Raw genomic sequence first — 10,425 nt, forward strand, 5'->3', positions numbered from 1 at the left:
TCTGTTTCCTTGTATAGAATTTATAACGGTAGATGTGTCTTACAAGCAAAACTATCTAATTAGACCAATTCAGGGAAGATCTTTCAGTGCTTTTAGCTAGAAAAGCTTATAAATTCTCATTCACAGACAGCAAGAAACTAAATAGCTATTGCTGGAAAAAGGATTTGGATGCGGTTTACCAAAGAAAGTTGTCAGATTGTTTAAGGATGTTTCATGTTTGGCTAGATAAAATCTGTTGGAGATATGGATCATCAAACCTGTTTCTAACTTGGAGGTGGCATTATCAAGCCTTGGGACTGTTATATACAATGAACGCAAGGTGGATGGATTCAACTGGAGCAGTGACAGGTGCACCGTTGGAAGACGTAGGACCAAACTGGGGACAGATCCTCCTGGAGAAACTCTATGTAGTAGCTAATAGTTGGCACTAACTCGATGGCATGTAATCAAATTACACAATATATGTGAACGTGGTTGGGTTTGAGGCAGATGAGATCTGCTCAGGGCTCTGTCTTAAAGCTGGCCCTGTTTCTACGGAGCCCATAAGGTGGATGAGGCCAAGGGCTGGACTTAGTCTTTGAGTGGTGTGCTTGGAGTTTTGAAGTTAAATATAGTAACTTCTGATATATTTGCTCTTGCCTTTTTCCTAGGGTTTAGAGAGAGTGACTGGCCCAAAGTCCCTCAGCTGGCTTTGTCCCTAAACCAGGACTAGACCTTGTGGTCTTCAGTATCTCGCCCAGTGCTTTTAACTACTACACCAAACTGGCTCTACTAGGTGCTACTGTGTGCTGAAAATGTGGGTGTAGATGTGTGTGTATATGCATATAATACAAAAATAAACGTGACTTTGAGTCAGTCTTGACTGATGGTGACTGGGCAAATCCAGTTTTCTAGGCAGTGTTTTTGAACCTGGTTTGCCCTGGCCGCCTTCCTGGGCTGAGAGAAGGGGACTAGTCCAAAGTTATCCAGCTGGATTTGTGCCCAAGGCGGGACTATAATTTACAGTCTCCCAGTTTCCAGCCCGGCGCATTTAACCACGACACCAAACTGGCTTTCCTGATTTATTTACTGATTGTATTTATCAGATTTATGGTTCACAGTAGAAGAGAATATTTGTAGCTCGGGGTTGAACTGTGGAGTCCTTGGTGCTCTCTGAGCTTGGTTGTTGGCTTGCAGACGTTTCATTGCCCAACTAGGCAACAACTTCAGTGTTCATCGTCACAATCATTTATTTGTTCCTTTGCAAACTTTATCCAACCACCTTTCTTTCATCCATGCATTGCATTTCTTTATTCGTTAGCAATCTTTACCCAGCTGTCTGGCAGGATATAGAGTGAAGAACCACGCTGGGACAAGATTAGATCTCTAGTGTTTATTGCTCTGCTCTATTAGACAGAATCCTGCTAAACTGAACAGAACTAGTCAATTCTACTAGAAAAACTCCAGAACACTAAGGCAGTCCTTTTCTGATTTTCTTGGCTGGGAGCCTGAGGGATTCCGCACTGTGCGTGCACTTTCCCCCCTGGGAAGAGCCCCCACCTTCTTCTCCAGCCACCTCCATAACATCGCCTTTCTTTCATCCGTGCATTGCATTTCTTTATTTGTAGGCTGACCATATTTCTCTGAGACAAAAACGGGACATTGGGATGGCAAAAATGGGATGGGGTTAAACTTATGTGATATTCTGTATTCATGAAAAAGTAAGACGATAAAGTTTTAAAAGAGTTTTTAAGATCCATTTGCTGGCCCTTCAACAGATTACTATATATATAAATATATTTTTGTTTCCATTAAAATGAAAAAGTCGTATTATATGAACTTACTGAACTAACAATTATTCTTCAGTGACAACTCATACAAAAATTTAGGTAGACGTAGAGGGGGACTATTTCACCACGGTCGTACCATGAATATTTCTCTGATGAAGTAGTCTTACGCAGCAAATTTCGGTCTTTCAATACCTCATCATAAAACTTCTCACGCTCCAGGACACCATTTTGTTTTACAACTAACATAGTCCTCATTGTCTCAACACTTGATCTAGATTTCTCCTTTGACCACATACTGTTCATAACAGAAAATACTCTCTCGACAGGTGCGGTACTTCCTGGAAGACAAAGAAACTCCACAATATTACAAAAGTCTTGAAAGCCTAGGCGTTTTTCGCTCATTTCAGAAAAAATCTTTACCCGTCTATCAGATACAGAAATGTTTTCTTTATTCCATGTATCCAACTGCCTCACAACTGTAGATTTTATGAGGGTCCACTGATCGAATATACAAGTTCCTTCTGTGTCTGTGTGTGTGATGAATTCCTCATTCGGGCTGTGCTGTATTTCTTTCAGGTGTCGTCTTTAGTAGCACCCACTTGAATTTCTCTGTGTTTCTACTGCACTTCCACTTGTTGATATATTCTAAGCTGGTTTCATAGAAATTCTCGACTACCTCAAGAAACTTAGCCTCATTAATTTCTCCTGAATCTACTAACATTTTCAGTTGTTTTTTGACATCAGTAGTTACAAACACTTCACTTTTTCTGGATTCTAATTTGTTTACAAGATTTTCAGTGTTTACAGCTACTTCTGTAGCTGAAATATTATCTTTTTCAATTAAACTAATGTATGTTTGAAACATAGACACTTGATCTCTTGCAAATGACAACCACAATTTCAAACAGGGATCTTCAAACCATTTTCGCAACGTAACAGGGCCTTTTTCTTGAGAAAGAAAATAACTAAGCCCATCAAACATGCTTAAAATTCTGTCAATTGATGGACCCAAGGACAAAAATCTTGTATTTCCACGCTCTAACAATTTAGTGTAATTGTTTCCTGCAAAGTCACAAAAGTTTTTCAGTTCTTCAACTCTGTGTATAGTTGGAAGTATTTGTATGCTTTCACTGCAAAACATTCAGTATCAATTGGTAAACAGTCGGCAGCACACTAGAGACAATTGTGTACAATGTGTGCCTCACAACCAATACCGATAATTGGCCTCTTCAGTTTCAAGCTTTTGCCACACATTATTTTTGCCAAGTCTTTTGCAACCATCAAAGTTGGTGTTCGTGTTAACTGCACACACAGCAACAATTTTGTTTTGTAAAGCAAATTTGTCAATTACTTCCTTCAACATAGCACACTGTAGATCGGATGTTTCACCAGGTAAGGAAACAAAAGTCTACAATTTTGTCTTGAACACCACAATTTGACAAAAAGTACCGCACAACGATTGGAGAAGTTTGATGTCTTTTTTGTCTGATGCATCTAAACTGACTGTAATGCTTTTTGTTTTATTCAAATCCTCTATTACTTTGCCCAGTATGTATGGGGATAAAACGTTGATAATTACTGCTTCTGATTTGGTACACGCTGAGGAAAATTTGGTTCATAAATTTTCTTTACCAATGTTGACAAGCAATCATTTGTGCGAAAATTTTGGCCATGACGCACAGTACAATAAGCAAAAACTGAAGCCAGAGTCATTTCAGCATCCTTACGTTTCTGGCTACGTAGATGTTGGTTGATGTCACTTCTACCGCCATGAGCAGTGGAAAAATGGGTATTACAATGTTGGCATATCACTTTTGTTCCATCACTGCACAGTTTGTCCACTTTAATAAATTTGAATTCCTTCTGGAGATCGTCATTAAAACTGCAGTTTCACCTCTTCGGCATTGCAAGGTGTAGACTTTAAGCTATAAAAATATGAAGTTTAAGCTATAGACTTTAAACTATAAAAAACAGTTTAAAGTCTATAGCTTAAAAATACAGAGTTTAAAACAGCAGTGTATTACTTCCCATTTTCCATTGAATATTTCAGAACAGAACTTTATTTTGTTCAGTAATGCATGAAGGGCTGAACAGCTCACAGATCTCTTCTGGGCATTTCTTCAGGCTCAAGGGGCCATCGGGATAAATCAGCAGGCCCACTACAGGTATAAAGAAATGTATCGGCATCAGTATCTCTTTCGGGGCTCTCTATAGGTTGCAAACTTAAATGCATCAAGACTTTTTATCAAAAGCAGTGCGGAGTTCCTAAAAAGGTTAAGAAATCATGTACTTATCTAGAAACCATCTCACAGAAAAGTAGAATTCTGGGGTCTTCACAGATGTCATCAGTCAGTGATATATATCTGTTGAAAATAAAATGTACGCAGAGCACATTGCCGATTATATTTTTTAACAACGTTTCTTTACCATCCTAACTGGCACCTTGAAAGAAAACAATTTGACTGGAAAGTTGTCCTAAAAAAAAGTGATTTTTCTTGAATTACCTTTCTTGAATTACTTACCTTAAAGCTTACACTCCACTTTCCCTCTCAGCTTCTTGATTGCAGTTTCCTGCTTGACCAAGATGCTGCTCTCCCTCACGGCTTGCTGCGGTGTCACCGAAGTGCTCCCGCCACCGAAACCTGTCCAATCACCAGTGACAGGTTCGCGGGAACTTTCAAATTTTTAAGTTACGGTTTTTTAAAAAAGGGACAAAATTGACATATCAAAACGACAGGATGGTCCGAAAATGTGAAAAAAACGGTACTGTCCCGTTTTAAACGGTATGTACGGTCAGGCTATTTATTTGCAACCTTTATCCAACCGCCTTCTTTCATCCATGCATTGCCATTTAATTATTTATGTGGAAACTTTATCCAAGCTCCTTTTTTTATCAAGGCACTGCATTAATTTATTTGCAACCTTTAACCAGCCCCCGCTTCCCCCCGTCCGCCTTTGCAAAGGTTAAGCCACCGCTTGCAACGCTCCCCGCAAGGCGGCGCCAGCGACGCCTCCCGCCTCCCCCGGGCGCGGGGCGCGGGGCGGGGCCAGCCCGGGAGCCCCGCAGGGGGGGAGGGTGCGCATTTTTTCAAAAATATTGTCCTTTCCTGGTCCTCTGGCACTATGCCCATCCTTCATGATTTCTCACAGAAAGGGTCCTGAAAAGACATCAGCAGTCTCCTTCAAGACTTTCAGCTGCAATTGGTCTGATCCTGGAGACATAAACTCATACACGGTAAACATATGCTCCCTAAACATCTCTCTACACACCCTGAGGTGCCATTTCCTTCCTTTGTCAATCTTTCCGCTTAGGTCCAATTGAACACAGTGCCTCTTTGAGCAGAAGATAAAAGAAATGGAGAGCTGAGGACCTCTGCCTTCTCCCATGATCTGTTGCTCACCCACCACCTTCTTCTAGCAGCAGGCCCACCTGTTTCCTTTCTTTACACTGAACCAGCCAAAAATCCATCTTCCCCTGCAAGCCTGAGTTCTTTAGGTGCTTCAGCCTTTCTGCCTAGACTTCTGAAGACACCAGCTATGTGCTGGTTCGACCCCTCGGGGATTATACCCACGTTCCATTACCTAGACATTTTTAACTCATAGCTCAGTCAAAAGTTCCATATGCATCCACCATGGTTTGCTAGGCTACCTCCCTCCTCTCCCCATCTTTAATTCCAGTCAGAACTGTATATCAAGTATCTTATTTTTGAGAAGTTCCCAATTCACCAGTGCTCTCCTGCCCTGGGTTGCCGTTTGGGAAGAGATTCCAGACAGAGAAGAGGAGACTGATGCAGAAAGGGAGGGATGCAAACAGATTTGTTACGTCTTGGTTTTTCATCCTCACCGTGGATTAAATAATACCTGATGGAGCTAAGAATAGCTGGCTGACTAGATCTGGACTGCAAAACTCCTGATGACTCCTAGATAGCAGTAGAAGGCAAGAATTGCCTCTATCTCCTCAATGCCATCTAGTGGCGATCAAGGTTTCTGCAGCCAGATATGGTAGCATTAAAATGAGGGAAAGAGTTGGCAGTGCATGACTTCCTCCCTCTTTCCTACCACCGTTGGTGCATTATTCCCTTGGCCCTGCAAGGCTGTTTCAGACTCTGGACTGAACGGCCTGATGCAATCTCCACTCCCATTACTTCACTTTGGTTTGCATGCAGCCAGCTCTGCTGCATCATGCAGATTCTCGTCATCCTGCTAAATCAGGCCCTGGATTCCTGCCCCCAACCTTGCCCAGATGGGATGGTCCTGGCTCAGCCCAGGCAGGAACACCGTAAGAGAGTAAACTTAGCCACCTTTCACTGGCGTGGCTGTTGCAACACAGGTTAGTGCCCCTTTCGGAAAGAGATTGAGCTGCAAAATCCAGCCTGAGCGACCTTGATTCCTGGTTAAAATGGGATGCATGGAAAATAATGGGGTGTCAGGCCTTAGCACTGTGAAAACCCTACAGTTTGGTCTTTCTACTTTTCCTTAGAAGGGGAAAGTAGCTTGTCAATTTGACCTCTTTTAAAAAGGGGACTTGACCCGTTTCCAGGGGTTTCTACAAGATGTGGTCAAAATAGTCAAGGTGGCAGTCATGATGGTGGGATCAATGGTCCACCTGCACTTTGCTAAATGAACCCTGAGTCTACCAGCTTCACACATTCAGACAACCTCCTTTCAAATCTGGGTGGGCATCCCTGGCCGTCCTATCCAGACCCCTTTTTCCTCCTTTTCCACACCCCACCAGATGTGACGGGACCACAGTTCCCACATCCCCAGTGGAGAAGGATGCTGAGTACGAAGGGCAGGGCCACCTCCCTGGGAATTCATTCACACAGTTTACAGGTAGTCTTCACTTAATGACCATTTAATTAGTGACAGTTCAGACTCACGATAGTGTTGGAAAAAACCAACTTACAACCAGTGCTCACACTCAAGACTGTCACAGCGTCCCAATGGTCATGTGATCATGATTTGGGCTCTTGGCAACCAGTTCTCATTTATGACTGTTGCAGCATCCTGTGTGGTCAGGTGATCATCATTTTCTACCTTCCCTGATGGCTTCTGACAAGCAAAATCAACGGGGAACCATGTGATTCACTTAACAACCACATGGTTCACTTAATGGCTGCTGCAAAAAAGGTTGTAAAATTGGGTCAGCTTTGCTTAATGACTGCTTCAATTAGCAACCAAAATTCTGGTCCTTAAGGAAGGACTACCTTCAGATGGTCCAATCTGCCGACTCTGAGTGGAGTACCTCTCCCCGAATATGTAGGTTAGGATTGAAAATCAAGAAGTGCATACATGAGCATGCATTGCCATTTAATTATTTATGTGGAAACTCCAATCCAAGCTCCTTTTTTCATCCAGGCATTGCATTCATTTATTTACAACCTTTGACCAGCCCCCGCTTCCCCCCGTCCGCCTTAGCAAAGGTTAAGCCACCGCTTGCAACGCTCCCCGCAAGGCGGTGCCAGCGACGCGTCCCGCCTCCCCGCCAATCCCGGGGGCGGGGCGGGGCGGGGCGAGCCCGGGAGCCCCGCCCCCTGCGCGAGGCAGGGAGGGAGGGCATGGCCGGAACCGCCGGCGGCGGAACGTTCCTCGCGCGCGCGCGCAGCGCGGGGAAGGCGTTACGGGTAGGACCCTCCGCCGCCCTCGCCGCCCGCCATGCAGCTCCGCTTCTCCGTCCCGGACGCGGCGCTGGCGCTGCCGCCGCCGCCGCTGCTCAGCTTCCCCTCCGTCTGGACGGCGGGCTGCTTCTGGATCAGCGCCCTGCTGGACAACGGCGTCAACCGCAGGCCCGTCCTGCGCGCCGGTCAGTCGCCCGCCCCGGCTTTCCCGGTGGCCTCCCGTCCCGGGGCAGCGGCGGGGCGGCCGGGGGCTCGCCTTGGGCGGGCTGGGGGGCCGCAAGCGAGGGGTCGCCTGGTGTCTCAGTTGGCCCTGACTCGGCGGCTAACAATCGCGCAGAGCGGACAGAGGCATAACACCAGAAGGGAACAAGCGCATGCCCATAATCCACAGCCGAGGTAGAACCGAAAGAAGCCGCAACCGTCAGGCTCGGGTGGATCCCGGGTGATCCCCAGGGATGATGCTCCCTTCGCGTTCAGGGCCGGGGTGGATCCAGTGGAGGGCTTAGTTGCTTATCCGACTGTATCTCGCCTCTCTGTGTTGGGTCGAGGCGCGCAACTGACGCTCCCCGCATTTTCCCCACCACAAGAACCCTGGGAGGTGGGTCGGGCGGAGAGAGAGGGACCAGCCAAGGTCACCCAAGGTCACCTCAAACAGGCTCTATTAGCTTAGACCAAGCCCAGTCCAATAGCAGCAACAACAACAATAACGATCAAAAGGTGGATAGAAATGCCAAATCCAGTCTAAACATCTGGCTGACTGTGCGACCAACTATAATTTATATGCAAACAGTTGGGAATTCCTGGAAGCTTGGCCTTCAGACAGATCAGCCATCAGGAGGCACGGAGAGACAAACCACAGTTACTCACCAATCAAAAGAGACGATAAAAAAGCTAGGAAGGGAACAAAAAGACTAGAGTACGTCCCTTCCAGCAGCCGACACTTGGAGAAGCAAGGATCAGCACCAAACAATCAGGCGGAAAACAATCCGCAATCAAGGAACCGCCAAGGAGAAAACCACACACCCCCAACACTGGCAGGGCAAGCTGCTGTAACAGCCAGGCTCAGAGAGCACCAAGGGCTCCACTGATCCCTTTTTAAAAGTATTATTTGCTTGTAAAGAGAGTCTGGGCTGGGAACCGAATCCTGGATGAGCCACAGCAGCCTTAATGTGGGGAGATGCATTTGGGGTGGGGTTGGAGGGGATGGTCAGCCAGTATCCAGGGATGCTCTGCCAGGAGGGAGCTGAGGAAGGGGTGGATCTGCTGTGGGGTGAGGAGAGGAGGAAGGGGGTCTGTGGGGAACTCTGGGAGAAGGAACACAACAGATTTAGCTATTTCAGTCCACGTGGAGCTCAGCGCCTCTTCTTCACTCCTGTGTCCGTAGGCATCGTCCTATTGACAGCCACATAGGCATCTCCTGTACACCATTTGAAGTGCCACTCGCGGATTTAGGGACAGGGTGTTAGACTTGTCCTTTGCTCTCCTGATCTTTTCCAGGTCTCCATCGTCAGGTCCTGATGATCACTCTGGGTTTTTGTTTGGGCTACTACGTGAAGAGGTTCTCCAATTACTATTATGCTGAGAGGGACAGGGAGCTTTTCAGCTACATAAAGCAACATCCCGAGGACTTTGTGGAAAAAGGTACTTTGATGGGAAAGGCTTTCAAGATGCTCCAACGCTTAACGTGTGGGGCCGGCTCCCACTGGAGAACGGAAAGCGGCCGCTTTCTAAGGCAGGTGGTGGGACCCTCAGCTGTTCTTCCTGAGTTGCCCACGGTATGGATGAGATACAGACCCCCAAATGGTTCCTCAAGGGAGTTGAGACCAACCCTTCACATATCTACAAAAACGCCCTGGGTGACAGCTGCAGCCAGGGGGGTCGGTGACGAGTATGCTGGAAGTTTTAGTTCAGCAACAGCTGGATTGCTGTTAGCTGTCAAGAGTCAGGAGTGTATGAGTTGGAGAGAGAATTTTATCTCAGGGATCAAAATCTGAGAATTCGGCAGGGGGAGGTTTGCACCGTTGGCTGAGCCTTGAGTCTTGGCGACTACATGGACGGGTTCATGCGCTTTTTCTTGGCAACGTCTTTGGAAGTGGCTTGTCCTTCCTAGGGCTGAGTGAGAGGGATGGCCCAAGGTCGCCCAGCTGGTTTTGTGCCTAAGGCAGGACTAGAACTCACCGTCTCCTGGCTTCTAGTCCAGTGCCTGAACCACTGCACCAAAGTGGGTCTCAGCAGACCAGGCCGCTTGATGTTTGCCAGAAGCTCTTAACAGTGGCACAAACCTGTGGGGCTAAGGAGTCATGCTTTTTCCCGGTAAAGTGAAATTGGACTTTGAGTTGACCGTAGTCCTCCTTAACAGAACAGACATGCTTTAGAATCTCTTGAAGCAAGTGCTAAATGAGAGAGGCAACCCCAAAGATGCAGGAAGTTGGTGCTTCTCCTTGTTCACGGTTCATGAATAAGCTTTATCAGCAGGATAATTTCCTGTTTTGGTAGAACCAAGAAAGGTGGGCGATATTCTGGAAGACTTCACCCCAATTCGCTGAAGACTGCAAGCAGATCCGGCCATCTTTGGTGTGTCTTTCGCGACACCCCGCTCTTGCGCATGGAAGCCCTTGGGGTCAAATAGCCGGCTGACCAATGTGGATCGTATCCTTTCTAATTAAAGCTATATGAAGGTGCAGCCTGCCTTTTTCCTCTTGGAGTACGCCCGGAAACGTCCAGGAGATCTTGCGTGAATAATGTTCACAATTTACCGCTGCAGAAAGTGGGGATCTGTGGGCGTTACCTCAGCCCTGAGTTGCGCTAAATGATTTCCCTCAGCGGTCACTGATCATGAGGAGACTCGAATGACTGAATAACAGCTCCTGTGGCCCAAAGGGTTGGGAAGAGGTTGTAGAGCAGAGGGGGGCCATTGTGGTAGCCCGGCCCCCCCAAACGGCTCCTGTAATCGCTCAGCTATTTTAAGGTGTGCCAGTATCCAGTCTGCAAAGGCAGCTCTGCGTCTGTCTGTGGGACCAGCGTGTAGAAAGCTGTGT

General features: G+C 46.6%; 1 protein-coding gene across 2 annotated transcripts; it reads left to right on the plus strand.

The window, feature by feature from the left end:
- The first annotated feature begins 7,365 nt into the window (after positions 1–7,365).
- On the plus strand, positions 7,366–10,068 carry NDUFC2 (NADH:ubiquinone oxidoreductase subunit C2). Of its 2 annotated transcripts, none has more exons than XM_063305964.1 (3): positions 7,366–7,572; positions 8,885–9,028; positions 9,863–10,068. In XM_063305964.1, exons 1-3 carry the CDS (start codon positions 7,425–7,427, stop codon positions 9,865–9,867), a joined length of 297 nt encoding a protein of 98 aa, XP_063162034.1. In that variant the 5' UTR covers positions 7,366–7,424; the 3' UTR covers positions 9,868–10,068. The 2 variants fall into 2 exon arrangements, with proteins under 2 accessions (XP_063162034.1, XP_063162033.1); XM_063305963.1 differs by having other exon boundaries at positions 7,377–7,572; positions 9,884–10,068.
- The last annotated feature ends 357 nt before the right edge of the window (positions 10,069–10,425 follow it).

The sequence above is a fragment of the Candoia aspera genome, chromosome 5, assembly GCF_035149785.1.
Source record: "Candoia aspera isolate rCanAsp1 chromosome 5, rCanAsp1.hap2, whole genome shotgun sequence".
Lineage (NCBI taxonomy): Eukaryota > Metazoa > Chordata > Lepidosauria > Squamata > Boidae > Candoia > Candoia aspera.

Bases quoted from the DNA above. Each gene is read 5' to 3' on its own strand.
- NDUFC2 (XM_063305963.1), top strand. From the start codon at position 7,425: ATGCAGCTCCGCTTCTCCGTCCCGGACGCGGCGCTGGCGCTGCCGCCG. The intron at 7,573-8,884 runs GTCAGTCGCCCG...GATCTTTTCCAG, and splicing joins CAGGCCCGTCCTGCGCGCCG to GTCTCCATCGTCAGGTCCTG. The intron at 9,029-9,883 runs GTACTTTGATGG...CTGTTTTGGTAG, and splicing joins CGAGGACTTTGTGGAAAAAG to AACCAAGAAAGGTGGGCGAT.